The sequence below is a fragment of the Squalius cephalus genome (assembly GCF_949319135.1).
Source record: "Squalius cephalus genome assembly, chromosome: 3".
In the NCBI taxonomy this organism is placed as follows: domain Eukaryota; kingdom Metazoa; phylum Chordata; class Actinopteri; order Cypriniformes; family Leuciscidae; genus Squalius; species Squalius cephalus.
In genome coordinates, this window is record NC_137124.1 from 989,849 (window position 1) to 1,014,992 (window position 25,144).

The window sequence follows — 25,144 nt, forward strand, 5'->3', positions numbered from 1 at the left end:
AGTTATACACTCACACTCTTCATCATCTCAGTTATACACTCACACTCTTCATCATCTCAGTTATACGCTCACACTCTTCATCATCTCAGTTACTCACACTCTTCATCATCTCAGTTACTCACACTCTTCATCATCTCAGTTATACACTCACACTCTTCTTCATCTCAGTTATACGCTCACACTCTTCATCATCTCAGTTATATACTCACACTCTTCATCATCTCAGTTACTCACACTCTTCTTCATCTCAGTTATACGCTCACACTCTTCATCATCTCAGTTATACACACTCTTCATCATCTCAGTTTCTCACACTCTTCATCATCTCAGTTATTCGCTCACACTCTTCATCATCTCAGTTATATACTCACACTCTTCATCATCTCAGTTACTCACACTCTTCATCATCTCAGTTATACGCTCACACTCTTCATCATCTCAGTTATACGCTCACACTCTTCATCATCTCAGTTATACGCTCACACTCTTCTTCATCTTAGTTATACGCTCACACTCTTCATCATCTCAGTTATACGCTCACACTCTTCATCATCTCAGTTATACGCTGACACTCTTCATCATCTCAGTTACTCACACTCTTCATCATCTCAGTTATACGCTCACACTCTTCTTCATCTCAGTTATACACTCACACTCTTCATCATCTCAGTTATACACTCACACTCTTCATCATCTCAGTTATACGCTCACACTCTTCATCATCTCAGTTACTCACACTCTTCATCATCTCAGTTACTCACACTCTTCATCATCTCATTTATACGCTCACACTCTTCATCATCTCAGTTATACGCTCACACTCTTCATCATCTCAGTTATACGCTCACACTCTTCATCATCTCAGTTAATCACACTCTTCTTCATCTCAGTTATACGCTCACACTCTTCATCATCTCAGTTATATACTCACACTCTTCTTCATCTCAGTTATACGCTCACACTCTTCATCATCTCAGTTATATACTCACACTCTTCATCATCTCAGTTACTCACACTCTTCGTCATCTCAGTTATACGCTCACACTCTTCATCATCTCAGTTATATACTCACACTCGTTATACGCTCACACTCTTCATCATCTCAGTTATATACTCACACTCTTCATCATCTCAGTTACTCACACTCTTCATCATCTCAGTTATTCGCTCACACTCTTCATAATCTCAGTTATATACTCACACTCTTCATCATCTCAGTTACTCACACTCTTCATCATCTCAGTTATACGCTCACACTCTTCATCATCTCAGTTACTCACACTCTTCATCATCTCAGTTACTCACACTCTTCTTCATCTTAGTTATACGCTCACACTCTTCATCATCTCAGTTACTCACACTCTTCTTCATCTTAGTTATACGCTCACACTCTTCATCATCTCAGTTATACGCTCACACTCTTCTTCATCTTAGTTATATACTCACACTCTTCATCATCTCAGTTACTCACACTCTTCATAATCTCAGTTATATACTCACACTCTTCATCATCTCAGTTACTCACACTCTTCATCATCTCAGTTATACGCTCACACTCTTCATCATCTCAGTTATACGCTCACACTCTTCATCATCTCAGTTATATACTCACACTCTTCATCATCTCAGTTATACGCTGACACTCTTCATCATCTCAGTTACTCACACTCTTCATCATCTCAGTTATACGCTCACACTCTTCATCATCTCAGTTATACACACTCTTCATCATCTCAGTTATACGCTCACACTCTTCATCATCTCAGTTATATACTCACACTCGTTATACGCTCACACTCTTCATCATCTCAGTTATATACTCACACTCTTCATCATCTCAGTTACTCACACTCTTCATCATCTCAGTTATTCGCTCACACTCTTCATAATCTCAGTTATATACTCACACTCTTCATCATCTCAGTTACTCACACTCTTCATCATCTCAGTTATACGCTCACACTCTTCATCATCTCAGTTATACGCTCACACTCTTCATCATCTCAGTTATACGCTCACACTCTTCTTCATCTTAGTTATACGCTCACACTCTTCATCATCTCAGTTATATACTCACACTCTTCATCATCTCAGTTACTCACACTCTTCATCATCTCAGTTATACGCTCACACTCTTCATAATCTCAGTTATATACTCACACTCTTCATCATCTCAGTTACTCACACTCTTCATCATCTCAGTTATACGCTCACACTCTTCATCATCTCAGTTATACGCTCACACTCTTCATCATCTCAGTTATATACTCACACTCTTCATCATCTCAGTTACTCACACTCTTCATCATCTCAGTTATACACTCACACTCTTCATCATCTCAGTTATACGCTCACACTCTTCATCATCTCAGTTATACGCTCACACTCTTCATCATCTCAGTTACTCACACTCTTCATCATCTCAGTTATACGCTCACACTCTTCTTCATCTCAGTTATACGCTCACACTCTTCTTCATCTCAGTTATACACTCACACTCTTCATCATCTCAGTTACTCACACTCTTCATCATCTCAGTTACTCACACTCTTCTTCATCTCAGTTATACGCTCACACTCTTCATCATCTCAGTTATACGCTCACACTCTTCATCATCTCAGTTATACACTCACACTCTTCATCATCTCAGTTACTCACACTCTTCATCATCTCAGTTATACGCTCACACTCTTCATCATCTCAGTTATATACTCACACTCTTCATCATCTCAGTTACTCACACTCTTCTTCATCTCAGTTATACGCTCACACTCTTCATCATCTCAGTTATACACACTCTTCATCATCTCAGTTACTCACACTCTTCATCTCAGTTATATACTCACACTCTTCATCATCTCAGTTATATACTCACACTCTTCATCGTCTCAGTTATACACTCACACTCTTCATCATCTCAGTTATACACTCACACTCTTCATCATCTCAGTTATACACTCACACTCTTCTTCATCTCAGTTATACGCTGACACTCTTCATCATCTCAGTTACTCACACTCTTCATCATCTCAGTTACTCACACTCTTCATCATCTCAGTTATACACTCACACTCTTCATCATCTCAGTTATACACTCACACTCTTCATCATCTCAGTTATACGCTCACACTCTTCATCATCTCAGTTATATACTCACACTCTTCATCATCTCAGTTACTCACACTCTTCATCATCTCAGTTATTCGCTCACACTCTTCATCATCTCAGTTATATACTCACACTCGTTATACGCTCACACTCTTCATCATCTCAGTTATATACTCACACTCTTCATCATCTCAGTTACTCACACTCTTCTTCATCTCAGTTATACGCTCACACTCTTCATCATCTCAGTTATATACTCACACTCTTCATCATCTCAGTTACTCACACTCTTCATCATCTCAGTTATACGCTCACACTCTTCTTCATCTTAGTTATACGCTCACACTCTTCATCATCTCAGTTATACACTCACACTCTTCATCATCTCAGTTATACACTCACACTCTTCATCATCTCAGTTATACACTCACACTCTTCATCATCTCAGTTACTCACACTCTTCATCATCTCAGTTATACGCTCACACTCTTCATCATCTCAGTTACTCACACTCTTCATCATCTCAGTTACTCACACTCTTCATCATCTCAGTTATACGCTCACACTCTTCATCATCTCAGTTATACGCTCACACTCTTCTTCATCTCAGTTATACACTCACACTCTTCATCATCTCAGTTACTCACACTCTTCATCATCTCAGTTATACGCTCACACTCTTCATCATCTCAGTTACTCACACTCTTCATCATCTCAGTTATACACTCACACTCTTCATCATCTCAGTTATACGCTCACACTCTTCATCATCTCAGTTACTCACACTCTTCATCATCTCAGTTACTCACACTCTTCATCATCTCATTTATACGCTCACACTCTTCATCATCTCAGTTACTCACACTCTTCATCATCTCAGTTATACGCTCACACTCTTCATCATCTCAGTTACTCACACTCTTCTTCATCTCAGTTACTCACACTCTTCATCATCTCAGTTATACATACTCTTCATCATCTCAGTTACTCACACTCTTCATCATCTCAGTTATACACACTCTTCATCATCTCAGTTACTCACACTCTTCATCATCTCAGTTATACACACACTCTTCATCATCTCAGTTACTCACACTCTTCATCATCTCAGTTATACACACTCTTCATCATCTCAGTTACTCACACTCTTCATCATCTCAGTTATACGCTCACACTCTTCATCATCTCAGTTATTCACACTCTTCATCGTCTCAGTTATACACTCACACTCTTCATCTCAGTTACTCACACTCTTCATCATCTCAGTTATACGCTCACACTCTTCATCATCTCAGTTATACGCTCACACTCTTCATCATCTCAGTTATACGCTCACACTCTTCATCATCTCAGTTATACACTCACACTCTTCATCATCTCAGTTATACACTCACACTCTTCATCATCTCAGTTATACACTCACACTCTTCATCATCTCAGTTATACACTCACACTCTTCATCATCTCAGTTATACACTCACACTCTTCATCATCTCAGTTATACACTCACACTCTTCATCATCTCAGTTACTCACACTCTTCATCATCTCAGTTATACACACTCTTCATCATCTCAGTTACTCACACTCTTCATCATCTCAGTTATACACACACTCTTCATCATCTCAGTTACTCACACTCTTCATCATCTCAGTTATACACACTCTTCATCATCTCAGTTACTCACACTCTTCATCATCTCAGTTATACGCTCACACTCTTCATCATCTCAGTTACTCACACTCTTCATCATCTCAGTTACTCACACTCTTCATCATCTCAGTTATACGCTCACACTCTTCATCATCTCAGTTATACGCTCACACTCTTCTTCATCTCAGTTATACACTCACACTCTTCATCATCTCAGTTACTCACACTCTTCATCATCTCAGTTATACGCTCACACTCTTCATCATCTCAGTTACTCACTCTTCATCATCTCAGTTATACACTCACACTCTTCATCATCTCAGTTATACGCTCACACTCTTCATCATCTCAGTTACTCACACTCTTCATCATCTCATTTATACGCTCACACTCTTCATCATCTCAGTTATACGCTCACACTCTTCATCATCTCAGTTACTCACACTCTTCATCATCTCATTTATACGCTCACACTCTTCATCATCTCAGTTACTCACACTCTTCATCATCTCAGTTATACGCTCACACTCTTCATCATCTCAGTTACTCACACTCTTCATCATCTCAGTTATACGCTCACACTCTTCATCATCTCAGTTACTCACACTCTTCATCATCTCATTTATACGCTCACACTCTTCATCATCTCAGTTACTCACACTCTTCATCATCTCAGTTATACGCTCACACTCTTCATCATCTCAGTTACTCACACTCTTCATCATCTCAGTTACTCACACTCTTCTTCATCTCAGTTACTCACACTCTTCATCATCTCAGTTATACACACTCTTCATCATCTCAGTTACTCACACTCTTCATCATCTCAGTTATACACACTCTTCATCATCTCAGTTACTCACACTCTTCATCATCTCAGTTATACACACACTCTTCATCATCTCAGTTACTCACACTCTTCATCATCTCAGTTATACACACTCTTCATCATCTCAGTTACTCACACTCTTCATCATCTCAGTTATACGCTCACACTCTTCATCATCTCAGTTATTCACACTCTTCATCGTCTCAGTTATACACTCACACTCTTCATCTCAGTTACTCACACTCTTCATCATCTCAGTTATACGCTCACACTCTTCATCATCTCAGTTATACGCTCACACTCTTCATCATCTCAGTTACTCACACTCTTCATCTCAGTTATACGCTCACACTCTTCATCATCTCAGTTACTCACACTCTTCATCTCAGTTATACGCTCACACTCATCATCTCAGTTACTCACACTCTTCATCATCTCAGTTATACACTCACACTCTTCTTCATCTCAGTTACTCACACTCTTCATCATCTCAGTTATATACTCACACTCTTCATCATCTCAGTTATATACTCACACTCTTCATCATCTCAGTTATATACTCACACTCTTCATCATCTGTTACTCACTCTTCATCATCTCAGTTATACACACACTCTTCATCATCTGTTACTCACACTCTTCATCATCTCAGTTATACACTCACACTCTTCATCATCTCAGTTACTCACACTCTTCATCATCTCAGTTATATACTCACACTCTTCATCATCTCAGTTACTCACACTCTTCATCATCTCAGTTATATACTCACACTCTTCATCATCTCAGTTATATACTCACACTCTTCATCATCTCAGTTATATACTCACACTCTTCATCATCTCAGTTATATACTCACACTCTTCATCATCTCAGTTATATACTCACACTCTTCATCATCTCAGTTATACACTCACACTCTTCTTCATCTCAGTTACTCACACTCTTCATCATCTCAGTTATATACTCACACTCTTCATCATCTCAGTTATATACTCACACTCTTCATCATCTCAGTTATATACTCACACTCTTCATCATCTGTTACTCACACTCTTCTTCATCTCAGTTATACACACACTCTTCATCATCTGTTACTCACACTCTTCATCATCTCAGTTATACACTCACACTCTTCATCATCTCAGTTACTCACACTCTTCATCATCTCAGTTATATACTCACACTCTTCATCATCTCAGTTACTCACACTCTTCATCATCTCAGTTATATACTCACACTCTTCATCATCTCAGTTATATACTCACACTCTTCATCATCTCAGTTATATACTCACACTCTTCATCATCTCAGTTATATACTCACACTCTTCATCATCTCAGTTATATACTCACACTCTTCATCATCTCAGTTATATACTCACACTCTTCTTCATCTCAGTTATACACACACTCTTCATCATCTGTTACTCACACTCTTCATCATCTCAGTTATACACTCACACTCTTCATCATCTCAGTTACTCACACTCTTCATCATTTCAGTTATACACTCACACTCTTCATCATCTCAGTTACTCACACTCTTCATCATCTCAGTTATATACTCACACTCTTCATCATCTCAGTTACTCACACTCTTCATCATCTCAGTTATATACTCACACTCTTCATCATCTCAGTTATATACACACACTCTTCATCATCTCAGTTATATACACACACTATATCATCTCACACATGAGGAATAATAATTGTTGTTTTATCTCTTCCTCAGTTCAGATCACTATTGACCCTGAGCATTCACATCCAGATCTGAAGGTTTCTAAGGACTGTAAAAGAGTGAGAGACGCTCCAGGATATAAACACACTGGAGAGGGATTTCCATATCAATTATGTGCATTTGGAGCTCAAACATTTACATCTGGACGTCACTATTGGGAGGTTAATTTAGCACGAGAAAATGCACCTCCTAAAAACTACTGGTTAATTGGTGTGGCGAAACATGGAACTTTTAGTGTAAAAGACAGATCGGCTTTAACTCCATCAAACGGTTACTGGTTCTTGTGTTCAGACGGTCCTAATGGCTTTTACACCAACTCTGATCCACCAGTTACTCTCCCACTGACGCCGAGACCTGAACGACTGGGAGTTCTGTTAGATTATGATCACGGTCAGCTGTCATTTTACAATGTCAAAGAGAGGAAACATCTGCTGACCATGAGCTCCAGATTCACTAGACCTGTCGTTCCGCTGTTTAATCCAGGTGTAGGTGATGAGAGTCCGCTTGAAATACTGGATTGTCCAGAACCTGTAGAATCAGCTGTAGAGTCCAGTGAACCTTTACTGAGCAGCTCAGACGCCTGACTGACCAATCCAGTGTGTTTAGACAGAATGAAGCATGTGCACAAATACTGACACAGATGCTTTTCCCTAAAATAAAATAAATAATAAACTTTATTTTATATAGCGCCTTTAAAAGTTGCATCTCAAAGCGCTTTACAAAGACGTACAGAAAAGATACATCAAGATAAAAAGAAAAGAAAAAAAATCCTGTATTTTACTCTTTGCTTAGTTCATTGTGCATGCACCGAATTATTATTTTGGATTAGCCTAAGCAACGTAACGTTAGCCCTAGCTTTACTGCTCCACTACCAACAATTTTTCATGGCTACTGTTCTCATCAACGACAACGCATATATTCACGGCGAAGTATAGCTTGCAGTCTTTAAATACAACTTATATGAAAAGCATTAAGATATAGGGGTGTATGATCATTGTAAAACAAATCTTACCTTGACGTTGTCTTGCCGAGATACACGGTCTCTCCAGGTTGGGTTGTAGACTCATGGCTTCAGAATGACACTGGTTCAATGAATAACGTGATTGGCCAAATCAATTCAACAAGGTAACAACACAAGCTTTGATTGGATCTCACTCCGGCCAACGTTTGTGATCAGCTAGCGAAATTAAATCTATTTTTATACTTTAATGTGCAACAATTGCCGTTGGAAACAATAGTTAATCTTTTTGTGAATTTTTCATACAGCCAAACTTTAAAAATGAGCCAGACAGCTGCTGGGTAACGATCAACTACAAGATAGACGGACTCGGCCCACCGTCTAGATGCCCACATACACAGAATGGCCTCTGAAGACAAAAGACCTGTCGATGCACCTGTGGCTCATCTATTTATGGCCTCGTGTCGCGTGTGCGCGCCGGTGACGTCACCGACCAAGGCTATTAACACCTTAGCTATTTAATTCTATACACACACTATATTCACAGCTGGTCACAATTAAAGGCATTCCCAATGCTGCATCGATTGTAGCTTTTGAAAGGGAACAAGGTATTTAATAGTAAACTCGGGAATAACATACACATACACAACATATAAAACACAGGGTGAAATCAGGAAACTAACTAGACAGTTGGAGGAAGATTAACTAATGATAGATAGATAGATAGATAGATAGATAGATAGATAGATAGATAGATAGATTCTTTCTCCACCATAATGTCACATCATTGTTCCATATTTCATACAATGTCATAGGAATGATGATATATTTTTTCTTAAGTGAATCCAACTGAAAAAAATAAACATGTCCTCTGAAATCTGTGTGAGTTAACAGTAGATTCAGTTTCACATGTAGGATTGAAAATAATCCAGACTTCCGGGAGGCGCCATGTGAGAGTAGGACGCTTCCGAATGCAGCTCCGGAACTTTTCATTTATTTGTGAAGCAAACTAAATAATAGCTGCTCTACAATCAAATTTCCAACAATTTATGTCAGTGATAGTTGAGGCTATCGCAACTTTTACTTCTGACACGGTCTCCCAGCTACAAAAGGACGTTGACAAGCTAACAAGCAGCGTCTTGCAGCTCACAGAGAAATGTACGGATCTGGAAAGTCACAGTAGAAGGCAAAACCTGCGCATTCTTAATATTAAAGAGGGCGAAGAGACTGGGCGTAAGCCCGCCAACTTTATTGCGCACCTGTTGAAGAACGCACTCTCGTTGGAAACTCTACCTTTGATCGACCGCGCTCACAGATCCTTGAGAAAACGCTCTGACAATACCTCATTTCCCTGGGCCTTCACTGCTAGGATGCATTACTTTCATGACTGGCAGGACATCATCCGAAAAGCTGCTCAGCTCAAGTCCATCACCTACAACAGAGAGAAACTTCTGATATTCCCAGACCTCCCAGTGGCCATACTAAAACAACACGCCTGTTTTAACAGGGCTAAAGACTGCTTCGAGATCGTCCAGGGGTCCGCTTTGGATTTCTATACCCAGCGAAGTTACGGGTCACACACAACGGAGAAGAAATGTACTTCACGGACCTAGTAAAGGCGTTCACATTTGCAGAGCAACACTTCGGTGAGGGTAACGTGTCGACATCATAATCTCTCCTTCGATTGAAACTTTATAACCAGGCTAATAGAGTGTGGGTTGGAGCGCTGTTTGGAAAATTACAATCATGCGGCCCTTGTTTTTTTTTTTTTTTTTTTTTTTTTGACGTGATTTGTTTAATACGCATTGTGTATATGCTTCACGGTTCGAATCTGTAAAAGACTGAGCTGCCTATGTTTGCAGACGACCATCTATAAGACCCATAGGAACTGTTCACTGAGCTCCTGATAGTCAGCTAACTTCGGTCAAGTGTATTGTATCTTGGTAAAATTCTGATCTGATGTTCAAGCAAGCCTGTGTTCTCAGGTACGTTGTTCTTTTGTTTTCTCTTTTCAGTTTTGTTGTGATAAGGGATCGTGGGAGGGGATGTTTAATGGGGTTCCGTCTGTGGGTGTGTACCGCGGTGAGGGGAGGTAAGAAACGCAATGACTGGGATGGCTGCCACTCAGAGTATGACACCTGACAGTGGGGTGGGAGCATTGACTTTTTCTTCCTGGAACGTTAAAGGGGTCATATAATGCCATTTTTGTACAAGCTAATATGATTCGTTAGGGTCTAAATTAAAAGTTTGTAATATACTTTAATTAAAAATTCTCATTAGTATTGTAAGAAAACACTCATTTTTCCTGGTCAAAAACAGCTCTGTTTTCAGCACGCCGTTTCAGTGCATGTGCCTTTAAATGATAATGAGCTTTGCTGACCCCGCCCCTCTGTTCTGTGCATACACCGTTTGTTATAACCATAACACAATAACCATAACGCGTTGTTCATTATAAACGTGGGATTATGAATTATATTGAGAACGTCGTACATAGAAAACATGCTGTAATGTACCCTGAGTGTAACCTTAGACGCATTCATCATGAAGCGTGCAGCAAGGTTTGCAAATTTGCAAAGATTAATATAAATATTAATATAAAGGTTAATAAAACATTACACTCACTTCTTCTGGAGGTTCAACAGGAACACGTTGGTACCGATCCGTTTTTATTCGTTTGTAAAGCTGTCTGGTGTGAAATGATTCGCGCAAACATGAATGCATGTTGATCGTGGGGAATCCCCGTGAGGGAATCCCCGCGTCAATCCTTTGGGCATATCCCTTCAAAAACAAAACTCAGCCACTGCGTCTTCAACGGTTCGGATTTAGGAACATCCAAATGACTGCTGTGTTCCTTATTACATCTAAGAACAGAACACCACAATCGCAGACGCCATTCTGCTCATAGACAGTGCTCCAGCGTATCAACAATGACGTGCGGACGATGATGACAGACAGCTCGCTCACGAGCGAGGGCGGGTCTGTGTTGAAACGCTGCTGTCAATCACCAGTCGTGGGAGGGGCGTCGATTTTGTGACGTCACAAAATCGAACGTCTTGATTTCAGAGGGGGTCAAACATATAAGGAGATTAAAAAAAAACCACTGGATGGATTTTATGATGGTTGTGTACAGGCACTGCCAACACACATTTCAGTACAATCAACTTCAGTACAATCAATGTTTTACCAAACATGGACGTTCCACTAGAAACAAACATTGATGTATTGTTTTAATTTAATACTGTGAAGCTGCTTTGATAGAACCTATGTTGTGAAAAGCGCTATATAAATAAACTTGACTTGACTTGACTTAAAAGTGCATGTACCATTATATGACCCCTTTAAAGGCCTAAACCATCATAAAGTTTTGTGTCATCTAAAATATATGAACACTGATATTATATTTTTGCAAGAGACACACTTTAAAAAATGATTCTCACTCTAAGTTGAGAGCCAGATGGATAGGTCAGTCTTTTTACTCTTCTTTTTCATCCAAGGCTAGGGGTACTGCTGTTTTAAACAGTTCCGTTTAAACATAGATTACAGATAATTAGGGGCGATTTATCATAGTTGCGGGACCAGTAGTATGAATACAGCTCATTATTTATATTCTCTAGTTCATTTAATAAAACGCTAAAAAGCAGACTGAGCTTGGCTAAATTTTTATTTTATTTTTGTTTAGATTATGTTTTTATGTAGAAATGTGTGTGTATATGTGAATGAGTGTGTAAGCTCTCTTTTCTACCTTTTTACTGCTTGTCCTTGCTATTGCTATGTTTCGTCTGGCGGACTGTTTGTTTACTGTCATATTAAAACTGTACTATGAACATTAGTAAAGGTATGTATATCATTCATCTGAATATTAGAAGTTTACTACCCAAAATTGACCTTTTAAGAGCCTGGCTTACTTATAATAAACCTAAAGTAATCACATTTTCCGAGACCTGGCTCAATAGTACGATATCAGATGATGATATAAAACTTGACAATTATGTCTTATACAGGGCTGATCGCAATTCTAGAGGAGGAGGAGTGGCTACATATATTTCCTCAACTCTAGTCTCAGAACTTGTTACACCAAAGGAGAATCCCCTATATTTTGAATTTTTATTTGTTAAAATAATTATTCATAAAAATAAACAATTAATAATAGGCAATATTTATAGACCTCCAAAAGCTCCGGTTGAATCCACTAAAGGTATTATATCAACTATTAATTCCCTTGATGATCACACTGAAATGATACTTTTGGGTGATTTTAATAATAACTGGTTAGCTGGCTCATGCAGGTACGATCGTAATTTATTTAGTAGTTCAAATTTAACACAACTTATAACAGAACCCACCAGAACGGATTCTAACTCATCATCCTTGCTAGACTGGATCCTAGTCTCACATCCAGATAGGATTATTTCATCTGGAGTTTTGCCAGACTCATTTAGCGATCATTCTATGATCTACTGTGTCTGGAAAATAAACATACCCAGACTACCTCCAAAATTAATTAGGGTCAGACAATCAAAAAATATTAATTCTGAACACTTTATTCAGGACATGACTAACATTAACTGGGATAGATTTCAGTTAATCCCTTTTGTAGAAGATGCATGGAACTATTCTTATTTAGAAGTCACCAAAATTATTGATAAACATGCACCTTGGAAAATAATCAAAGTTAAGGGAAGACACTTGCCTTGGATAAATGGCGATTTAATAAATCTTTTCAAAGACAGAGATAGAGCTTGGAGAAAATATCGCTTAACAAGGGATTCTACAGAATGGGATACTTATAAGAAGTTGAGGAATATATGTACAACAAAAACGCGAAATGCTAAAGCAAATTATTTTAAGGATTGTCTAGCAACAAATTATAACAATCCCAAAATATTCTGGGATAGAATTAATAATTCAACTAATTTTTCATCCAAAAAACAAACTAATTTCATACGAATAAATAACGAAATTGTTGATGATTCCTCTGAAATTGCCAATGCATTTAATTATCTCAATAATTAATAGCGTGGTGAAAATATTTGAAAAAATCATTTTCAATCAATTATCAAAGTATTTTAATGACTCCAATATTATATCTCCTTTTCAGTCCGGCTTCCGACCAAATTTTTCTACAACAAGCGCTCTTCTGAAAATTACCAATGATATTACATCTTCTTTCGATTCTAGTAAATTAACTGGTGCCATATTTATTGATTTAACCAAAGCTATTGATTTAGTTGACCATTATCTTCTTTTAGATAAATTGTATGAGATTGGCCTTTCAAGATCTTCTTTACTTTGGTTTAATTCATACTTACACCATAGACAACAATGTGTTTTGTATCGGGGAAGTTGTTCGGATTTTAAAATTATTGATAGAGGAGTACCTCAGGGCTCATCTCTTGGACCACTATTGTTTTCTATTTTTATAAATAATCTTCCACAGGTTTGTTCTAATTGTCAAATTCAGTTATATGCGGATGATACCGTAATTTATTTTTCTAGCTCTGATATCTCTTATATTCAGCGATCACTGCAGTCTGATTTTGACGTAGTTCAAAACTGGTTTACTTATAATTGTCAGGGTTCTGTCACTTCGGTCTAGTTAATTTCTTGGTTTTGTGACAGAGCTCTGACACTCCCTGTTTTGTCTCGTCTCTGTGTGAGTGTGCGGTTCCGAGCGCTCTCGGGCCGTGCACTCACTTGTCTTTGTGCCTTGTTATATGTGCGGGGCATGGTGTTTGGATCCCGACATGTCTGTCTAGTTAGGTTTCGGTTCTGTGTCGGGATTCGGACATCAATGCTCCGCGTGTTTGTTTTCTTTTGTGAGCGCACGGAATGAGCTTTCGCTCGTTCTCGTGCGCTCTGTCTTGTCACGTGAGCGCGCGCGGTTTCGAGTTCGCTCGAGCCGCGCGCTCTTCTGTCTGCGTGTTTTTTCTTGTCTTGTGCTGTGTAGCACACAGCTAGTTTTTCTCTGGCTGTGTGCTTTCATGTTGTTATGTTTTGTGTGAACACGTGGCTTATGAGTTTTCACTAGCTGCGTGTTCATGTCTCGTTTTGTGTTCTAGTCCTGTTTGTTGTGAGCACATGGCTTGTCATGTGTTTCCTTGTGCCATGTGCTCTCCTGTCAATTGTCTAACCCCGCCCACCTTGTTACCTGATTATTGATTCATTTTCCCCACCTGTCCTCCCTCGTTACCTGCTTTGTTTGTGCTCCCTATTTATTCTCCTTGTGTCTTCAGTCCTGTGCTGGTTCGTTGTCGTATCTATGCTGTGTGTTTCCCTGCTGTGTGCTTCAGTCAAGTCAAGTCCAGTCCAAGTCGAAGTTCAAGTCCAAGTCTAAGTCTGTCTTGTTTTTCCCCCTCGGGGTAGTTTTGTTTGTATTTGTTTTATTTTATGCTTAATAAAAGCCCATTTGATCTGCACGTGAGTCCTCGCTACTTCCTTCACCCCCAACCTGACAGAACGAACCAGCCATCAGAGGACTCAGCAGACTATGGGTACCTTCCACTCCCCGTCTCCCTCCAATGGGGCCTCGGTGAAGGATCAGATGGTCCAGCTCGTCAGGTACGTCGCGCTTCGTCAGAAAGGTCGCGACATCAAAGACTTCGCCTTTGACTTTCTGGCTTTAGTGGATGAACTGGACTACAGTGATAATGCTGATCTTAAAGAGGTTTTTAACACCTGCCTCACAAAGCCCTTCAGTCCTAGGGAGATGGGAAAATTGGGGCACCTGCCGTTTTGGAAATTCGTGTACGAGTTACATCAGCTTCGGAAGGCGGAGTCCCTTCGCAGCACGAATTCTCTCCGCACTGACTGTTTTCCCCTTCCACCTTCAGTCAGTGGAATCTCCAGCCCTCATCTGACTCAGAATCGCAAGAGGAGGAAGAAGGCTTCCTCTGTTTCGCCTGGTCCGGTGGTCCCAGTGGTGGCCCAAGAGGCTGCAGCGCCCCCAGTGCCAACCGAAGAGGCTGCAGTGACCCCAGAAGAGGTAAGCTCCTTCCTACTGCCTCGATCTCGCAAGCGTAGGAGGAGGAAGAAGGCTTCCCTTTCACCTGGTCCAGTGGTCCCAGAGCTCCCTGTTATGGCCATGAAGGCCATTCCTGAGCAGCCTGCTCTCCACGTCTGTCCTGTCACGGTCGAAGAGGCTACCCTCTCACTTTATGTTGCTGCGCTTATGTGTGCCTGGGCCGCACATGCCTCCCTGTTGGCTACCTCAGCTCCATCCCCTCCTGAGCCACCTGATTCCACCATCAGTCCTGCCTTAGCGAAGAGGGTGGTTTTCACCTTTTATGCAGCTGCTTTCCTACGTGCCTGGGCAGCACACACCTCAAGAATGGCCACCTCCAGTCCTGTTGTAACCCCGGATGCCCTCCCAGAGCCCGCTGCCAGCCCTGAGGCCCTCCCAGAGCCCGCTGCCAGCCCTGAGGCCCTCCCAGAGCCCGCTGCCAGCCCTGAGGCCCTCCCAGAGCCCGCTGCCAGCCCTGAGGCCCTCCCAGAGCCCGCTGCCAGCCCTGAGGCCCTCCCAGAGCCCGCTGCCAGCCCTGAGGCCCTCCCAGAGCCCGCTGCCAGCCCTGAGGTCCTTCCAGAGCCCACTGCCAGCCCGGAGGCTGTCCCAGATAACTGTCTGCCCTGTGCCCGCCGTGTCGGCCATGCATCCTTTGTAGCAGTGATATTTGTGGGATTTCCCTTCCTCACTATAGTCCCTGTCTTTCCCAAGTCTGGCCAGTCTGCTCCGCCTGCCCTGATGGATCTGCCCTTGCAACCTGCCCTGTCGACGCCACCCAAGGCCCCTGTACTGTCCTGGCTCTCAGCTGGGACTCCTGTCCCGCCGGATTCTCCCTGGTCAGTCCCTCCGGCACCACCCTGGCCCTCAGCCAGGATTCCAGACCCGCCGGAGTCTCCCTGGTCAGTCCCTCCGGCACCACCCTGGCCCTCAGCCAGGATTCCAGACCCGCCGGAGTCTCCCTGGTCAGTTCCTCCAGCACCGCCCTGGCCCTCAGCCAGGATTCCAGACCCGCCGGAGTCTCCCTGGTCAGTTCCCCCAGCACCGCTCTGGCCCTCAGCCAGGATTCCAGACCCGCCGGAATCTCCCTGGTCTGTCCCTCCGGTTCCACCCTGGTCTTCTGCCATGACCCCAGATCTGCCTGAGCCTCCCTGGCTCAACCCGCCCGTCCCTCCCTGGTCCCTCTTTTTGACTTTGTGGATGTTCCTGCTGGCTCTGACTTGGCTCCCTCCCTCCCTCCCCACTTTGTCTCTGTGTCTTGATCTTCCTGTCTTGTGTTGTCTGTTGGTGAGTTGTCTTGTCATGTTCCTGTCTTGTTTTTGATGTCCCGCTTTGGGACGCCAGGTGGCGTCCCTTGGAGGAGGGGTAGTGTCAGGGTTCTGTCACTTCGGTCTAGTTAATTTCTTGGTTTTGTGACAGAGCTCTGACACTCCCTGTTTTGTCTCGTCTCTGTGTGAGTGTGCGGTTCCGAGCGCTCTCGGGCCGTGCACTCACTTGTCTTTGTGCCTTGTTATATGTGCGGGGCATGGTGTTTGGATCCCGACATGTCTGTCTAGTTAGGTTTCGGTTCTGTGTCGGGATTCGGACATCAATGCTCCGCGTGTTTGTTTTCTTTTGTGAGCGCACGGAATGAGCTTTCGCTCGTTCTCGTGCGCTCTGTCTTGTCACGTGAGCGCGCGCGGTTTCGAGTTCGCTCGAGCCGCGCGCTCTTCTGTCTGCGTGTTTTTTCTTGTCTTGTGCTGTGTAGCACACAGCTAGTTTTTCTCTGGCTGTGTGCTTTCATGTTGTTATGTTTTGTGTGAACACGTGGCTTATGAGTTTTCACTAGCTGCGTGTTCATGTCTCGTTTTGTGTTCTAGTCCTGTTTGTTGTGAGCACATGGCTTGTCATGTGTTTCCTTGTGCCATGTGCTCTCCTGTCAATTGTCTAACCCCGCCCACCTTGTTACCTGATTATTGATTCATTTTCCCCACCTGTCCTCCCTCGTTACCTGCTTTGTTTGTGCTCCCTATTTATTCTCCTTGTGTCTTCAGTCCTGTGCTGGTTCGTTGTCGTATCTATGCTGTGTGTTTCCCTGCTGTGTGCTTCAGTCAAGTCAAGTCCAGTCCAAGTCGAAGTTCAAGTCCAAGTCTAAGTCTGTCTTGTTTTTCCCCCTCGGGGTAGTTTTGTTTGTATTTGTTTTATTTTATGCTTAATAAAAGCCCATTTGATCTGCACGTGAGTCCTCGCTACTTCCACCTACCCAAACCTGACAATAATAAACTTCTGCTAAACAAAAAGAAGTCTTATTATATGTTGTTTAATACAAAACAAATCTCACCACCAACTGACTACTCAATTAATTTTATAGATGGAACTTCAGTGTTAAAAGTTGATGAGTTTAAATATTTAGGTCTTCAGCTTGATTCTCAATTGTCATTTAGATCACATATTGACTCAGTTATTAAGAAAATATCATATCGACTCAGAATACTTTATTCCTCTATTAATTGTTTTACTCTTCAGGTTAGAAAAAGAATTATTACTCAGTTAATACTTCCAATCCTTGACTATGCCGATATAATCTACCAGAACACCTCCGATACAAATCTCCGTCCTCTTAATGTTATTTATAATAGTCTCTGCAGATCTGTACTGAGATGTCCAAACAAAACGCACCACTGCCAAATGAATGAATTATTAAAATGGTTATCTTTAAATTCAAGAAGGCATTTTCACTGGCTTCAGTTTATTTTTAAATGTTATTACTTAAATTATCCTTTGTATTTAAAACAATATCTAATTCCATTTCGCTCTTCATATAATTTAAGGCACACTGATCAATTATTTTTTTATGTTCCTAAAATTAATAAAGAAGTTGGTCGTCGGGCATTCCAATTTAAAGCTCCATCAGATTGGAACAGTTTACCAAGTGTAATCAGATCCATTACCTTGTTTAATCTTTTTAGGCCATTAATATATGATCATTTGCAGAATACATGTTTTTGTTTTTGATTATACCCACTTTACATGTGCTTTTCATTATACTGAACGGTACTGAACCTGCATGTTATATGTGATGACTGTATACTTTCTGTTTCAATGTACTTAGAGGGCTGGTATGTGAGGAGATATGGAGAGCTAAATGTTGGTATGAATGTGAAGTATTATGTGTTATACAATGTAACCTGTTGTCTGTATTTGTATTTGTATTTGTGTTTGTTTTAAGGACCCCCTCGAAAACGAGATGGTGCATCTCAAGGGGTTATCCTTCAAATAAATTTCAAATAAATATTTTCAACACCCATAACCTTAGTTAACATTTACGGACCAAATTTTGATGATCCACGCTTTTTTCAAAATTGTGTTTTCAAGGATTCCCGATATATCGAGTACTAATTTAATTATAGGGGGAGATTTTAATTGCGTTCTGGACCCATATTTAGACAGATCACGTGCTTCCCCCTCTAAGTCCAGGGATTTTCTTAACATGTACATTAAAAATTCTAATGTTGGTGATGTATGGAGGCTAGCCAATCCAAGGGACTACTCCTTTCATTCACAAGTCCACAATGTTTATACCCGTATAGATTACTTTCTAGTTGATTTTAAGTTAATTCCTTTTACGTTCAACGCCACTCATCATAACATTCTAATCTCGGACCATAGTCCAATTATATTTGCTCTAAAACTATCAGAAATTGTAACAACTCAACCATTGTGGCGGGCAGACGCCTATTTATTAAAGGACACAAAATTCTGTGAGTATTTGCGTACACAGCTAGAGTTATTTTTTTAAACTAATGATCAAGCGAATACTTCCCCTTCTCTCTTATGGGACACCTTTAAAGCTTATTTACGGGGCTGTTTTATCTCCTTTAAGGGTGCAAAAAATAAACAAAATGCAGCGGCTTTACAATCTTTAGAAAGACAGCTTTGTCAATTAGATAATGAGAATGCTACAGCACCCTCTTCAGAACTGCACAAGAAAATATTCAATCCAATAAGATTATATCTGAAAAGTTTTCAAGATCTCTAATGTTTATGAAACAAAAATATTTCGAATTTGGTGATAAGCCACACAAACTGTTATCTAGACAGTTGCGAAAGCTGAAAAATGACCGTATAATTCATCAGATCAAATCAGAATCCGAGACTTACTTATTTTCTCCTTCAGAAATTAACAATCGTTTTAAACAATTTTATGAATCATTGTATGCTAGTAATATAAGTGATGATCCCTCTATCATGGAGACTTTTTTAAACAGCTGTAATCTACCTACGCTAGACTAGGAGGATGGAGAATTTCTTGGAGCTGATCTAACATTAGTTGAATTAAAGAGCACTATAAAGTCACTTAGGGGAGGTAAATCCCCTGGCCCCGACGGAATCCCTTGCGAGGTATATAAAATATTTACCGATCTATTGGGGCCCTATATGCTTAAAATGTTCTCCCAGGCTCTGGAGGTGGGACGACTGCCTCAGCCGTTTAATGAAGCGGTTATCACAGTCCTACCCAAGAAGGGCAGGGACCCTGAGGAGGTCGGGGGGTATCAATTTCTCTCATTAATGTGGACCAAAATTTTTTAGCTAAGACATTAGCCATTAGACTTAATACGCTTTTAGGAAAATTAGTGAAACCGGATCAGACTGGCTTTGTTTCAGGTCGTAGCTCTTTTAGTAATCTTCGTCGCTTGTTTAATATGTTATACTCTTCCCAGTCTAATCGGTCTAATCTGCTGATTTTGTCTGAAAAGGCATTTGACCAGGTAGAGTGGCCTCACCTCTTCGCTCTGCTACAGAAATTCCATATAGGAAATAAATTCATCACTTGGCTTAAAATTCTATATAACAGTCATAGAGCACGTATACTCACAAATAGAATTTTGTCACCATCTTTTACTTTATTTAGGGTTACTCGACAAGGTTGCCCGCTTTCTCCCCTTCTGTTCGCATTGGCCAGCTAAAAAACAACTTTTTTTAAAAACTTTTTTAACAGCCAAAAAGCTTATTTTAACTTTCTGGAAAAGAAAATTGCCGCCTTCTTTCCAGCTTTGGCTTGACGAACTCACAAATACTCTTCATCTGGAACGTATACGGCTCCATCTAAGGAATAAAAGACAACAGTTTGCTAAAATTTGGGAACCCTTCATAAGGTATTTTAGGTGGAGGAGACTTGGAGGAAAGAGATGTTGACTCAATTTGAGTTGGACCTAAGACCACTCCAATGTTGGTAGCTGTTTATCTTTTGTTTGTTTGTTTTTTAAGTACTCCTTTCCATGCAGTGTGTATCAGGCAGATGGGGAAGAGGGGTGGGTGGGTTGTTCTAGTAGTTTTGTTTTTTAAGAGTTTCTGTATGTTGGAATATATCCATATGTTTGTGTGTTGGTGGCATGTACATGTAAAGGCATGTTTGTGAATATGTAGATGCGTGTGTGTACAAATGTATGTATAAATATGAATATATATAATTAACAACTGCAGAAGGAACTATAATATCCTGTTAGATTTTGTATGCATAAGGAAAAGACGGAGGATCTTCAGATTTAAATTTTGTTAAGCCTATCTGTACTCTTTATATTTCTCCAATAAAAAATAAAATAAAAATAATGAAAATAATCCAAGATATTTGAAATGAACCAAGACCATGTGGAGTTCCTAACGGCACAGAGCGGCTGATAGTGATCAAGGCCTGCAGGACAAGATGTGTGTGCTTCGGGGTCGATGAACTCTCACACCTTTAGTACAGTGGGGGAAGTGTAATTATCTGATTGGTCAGTTTGAATATCTCACATTTGGGTTTTAGTCACATGGTCAAGGAAGGGATAAAAGAAGATGGTAACACTTTAGAATACTGTTTCTTACTCACTGCATAACTAATAAGGAGTTACTGAAGAACTAATAGGTCATTATTTATTAACATTTAAGTCACTACTGTTAACTACTAAGGAAGATGTGTTAACTAATCAGTATGTAATAGAATTTTATGATTGTGTTAATTAACAGTTAGTTAATCAATAACTAATGAATTCTGTCATACCTCCTGAAGAACTACTACTAATTATCTACTAATTAAGGTTCAATAAAAATAACTATGAAGTAACTACTAATGAACAGTCATACACAGTAGTCACTTCAATAATCCGGGTTAGCAGTGGAGTGGTGGATGAAGAACACAAATCAAGTGCTTGAGTAAAAGTACAGATACCCCAATAAAATATTACTCCAGTCACATTATAATTAGGCCATTTTCAAAAATTATCTTAGTAAAGTACAAAGGTAATTAATTTTTAAAGTACTTAAAAAGTAAAAAGCACTGATAAATGTTTTTTTTAAAACCTTATTATTATACTTAGTTCTTATACATTTTAATTTTTTTTTTGCACCATTCAAGTTCTGGCAATATCGCGGTATCCTACATTTTACAGTGATTTGGTGATCAAGAGCGCAGGCGTTTGCATCCTCTTCTGGAGAGTTCTCAGCGCCGCCGATTCGGTGCATTTCTTCGGCAAAATACAGGTTTGTGTACGAATTGCTTTTAAAGGTTTAACTTTTGATTTAAAAATGTTTGTTAAATGATGCTGTATTAAGAAATGTTCTCATCTGAAATAAAGGAATATATCATGTAAACGAGTTATTGTCGTGTATTTGACAAAGGTTTAGATGATTACGTTAATAGAAAGTTTGATTTGAGTCAGAGGGATGTGCTAATTCGTTATTAATTACTAATGGGTTCCCTATATTTTCACTTTAGAATACGGTTTCAGGTTCTAAGTAATTCCTGCAGAATTATTTGATAATTATTTATTAATTACTCATAAGTTCCCTATATTCTCAGTTCCCCTCAGTCGTTGCCTCAAATACATGAATTAACTCAATGGCATTCTATGCTCAGGAATACAGACACACACAGTACTGAAAAGCTTAGAGAACACACTCACAGAACCACACAGGCAAAAACCTCTTTAACATTTATATGTATTTGTTAAAATTGTATTTTCATAATACTACTTCTATTAATACCATTAGTAAATAAGGAAGGGCACAACTCAATGTAGTTTTGTATGACTGTTCATTAGTTACTTAGTTATTTTTCTTGAACTTTAATTAGATAATTAATAGTAGTTCTTCAGAACGTATGACAGAATATTGATTAACTAACTGTTACTTAACACAATCATACAATTCTATTACATACTGATTAGTTAACACGTCTTCCTTAGTAGTTAACAGTAGTGAAGAAGTAGTTAATGAAGAATTACCAATTAGTTCTTCAATAATTCCTTATTAGTTATGCAGTAAGAACAGTATTCTAAAGTGTTACCAAGAAGATTGTAACTGTTGCTCTGTCTCTTTGATGCTCTGGCTCTCTTCTTATTCTCTGGGTCCCTTCTCTCTCTCTCTCTCTCTCTCTCTCTCTCTCTCTCTCTCTCTCTCTCTCTCTCTCTCTCTCTCTCTCTCTCTCTCTCTCTCACACACACACACACACACACACACACACACACACACACACACACATGTCTGGTTCACCATCTTTGTGGGGACTCTCCATAGACGTAATGGTTTTTATACTGTACAAACTGTACATTCTATCCCCTTACACTGCCCCTGCCCCTAAACCTGCCCATCACACACACACACACACACACACACACACACACACACACACACACACACACACACACACACACACACACACACACACTGCCCCTATCCCTAAACCTGCCCATCACAGGAAACATTCTGCATTTTTACTTTCTCAAAACAACTCATCCTGTGTGATTTATAAGCCTTTTGAAAAGTGGGACCGCTGGCTGGTCCCCACAATGTAGGTGATCTCAGGTTTTACTATTCTTATGGGGACATTTGGTCCCCACAATGTAATATAAACAAGGGCACACATACACACACACACACACACACACACACACACTCTCTCTCTCTCTCTCTCTCTCCCTCCTCTCTCTCTCTCTCTCTCTCTCTCTCTCTCTCTCTCTCTCACACACACACACACACACACACACACACTCTCTCTCTCCCTCCCTCTCTCTCTCTCTCTCTCTCTCTCTCTCTCTCTCACACACACACACACACACACACACTCTCTCTCTCTCTCTGTCTCTCTCTCTCCCTCTCTCTCTCTCAGGTAACATTTTACATATGCTGTATACGTTTTTATCATCTCATACATCTATTTTGTAACTATTTTTAGTGTAACATTAACCATATTTTGGCATTAAACTTTTTAAATTGCAAATAATATGCTAACTAGTTGTGATTTGGTATTGACTTTGAAGTGCTACATATTGCAATGCAATATCGTCACTCTCTACAGCAACGCTCTCCACATATTAAGCTGTTGTAACTGCGCTTATTTCCATCGTTGGTATAAGTGGCAGTGGGTGGAATAAGAAATGTGCAGTTCCCTTTCATCAGCAGGGAACTCCGACGCCTCGTCGGGGGAGTTCCCCTGACGAATTGGGATCACGCTAGGGAGACCAATTGCCTTCGAGTGAATTAAAACGAGCCAATGAACATTGGCATGCAAGGTTTGCATTCCGCGGCCCGCCTACCAGTGCGGGTATAAGGCGGAATCAAGCGCATACACAAACGCTTTCTGCTTCGGAGCCGACCGGTTGTGTCCTCTCTGAGTGAATGAGTTTTAAGATTGTATTTATCTTACGCTCTACGAGTCTGCTGTTTCGGGAAGGGACCTCTCTGTGTTGGTGAGACGGCGTTTCAGCGACCGCGCGATTTCCTGTCTGCCGGCTGCATCTACACGCTGTTAATTCAAAAGCTGTTTTTACAGCTGGTAAACGGTTGAGTGCGCACAGCGGGCTTGCAGTTTCCCCGCTGTGTCGCCGCATTGGGTCCCTGTGTGCTTCAGCACAATAAAGAGAGTAATTTCTTCCTGAAAGAGCAACACGAGTGAAGATCGCGTCCTTTTCAGGATGACGTTTCACTCGTGTGTTTCTGGATGCGATCGTTCCTGTCCTTATTTGACGGCCACGTTCATTGTTTCACATGCCTAATCAGTGTGTGAGACTGCGTTCGTGGGTGGTTCATGTTCTCTCATGAGTGCATGACCACGTCGGCACGTTGTTCGTCTCCCCTTTTTAAAGGCTCGAGCCGCTCAGCATGCCGTGTGCCGTCGAGCGCCGGTTGACAGCGTGGGTTGTCACGGCAACCCAGCGCGCGTCATTCGGCGCTCAAGATGCGTGGTCAAGATCAAGACTCGCGTGCCTCTATGAGGTGAGTCCCTTTGCTTGTTTCCCGATCTAGTTCTCTTCTGGTGCACCAGGAGAGGGCTACTTTGGCAAATAACATTGGTGATCTGAGGGTTACAGTGCGGAATGTCTCGCCAGGTGAAAGACCCTCACGAGCTTCCCACTCCTCTAGCGCGTCACAAACATGCTGAGACTGTGTTCGTGGGTGATTTGTGCTCTCTACATGAGAGCATGACCACGTCGGCACGTTGTTCGTCTTGCCTGAGGGCTTGAACGCTCAGCGTGCCGTGTGCCAGCGATGGCCACGTTCACTGTCTTGCATGCCTGGTTGACGGCCATGATCGCTGTTTCACATGCCTAATCAGTGTGTTGAGACGGCGTTCATGGGTGGTTCGTGTTCTCTCATGAGTGCATGACCACGTCGGCACGTTGTTCGCCTCCCCTTTCGGGTCTCGCCACTCTCAGTCCCCTCTCCCCAGCTGGCAGATAGCAGTGGCGCCACCTCGGTCACGTCACTCCTGTCTGCCACTGGGCGGGAAGGCACGGAGACCAGCAGCCGCCCTTGGGCCTCGCTCCTCGTCTCCTCCCCTTCCCTCGCCAGGCGACAGCCCGCAGCAGAACACTCTCGGGTCTTCTCTGCCGTCTGTCCT

The 25,144-nt window shown here is 41.1% G+C and overlaps 2 protein-coding genes across 2 annotated transcripts in view; both read left to right on the forward strand.

The window, feature by feature from the left end:
* Positions 1-8,082, forward strand: part of LOC307155305 (butyrophilin subfamily 2 member A2-like) — a 37,561-nt gene extending 29,479 nt beyond the window's left edge. The window contains exon 8 of the mRNA XM_079865892.1: positions 7,328-8,082. Within this exon, the coding sequence (XP_079722018.1) occupies positions 7,328-7,917 (590 nt within the window). The 3' untranslated portion in view covers positions 7,918-8,082. The remainder of the gene's footprint in view (positions 1-7,327) is intronic.
* LOC307155304 (butyrophilin subfamily 1 member A1-like) overlaps positions 1-25,144 on the forward strand; it is a 68,638-nt gene that overhangs the window by 22,296 nt on the left and 21,198 nt on the right. The window lies entirely within an intron of this gene.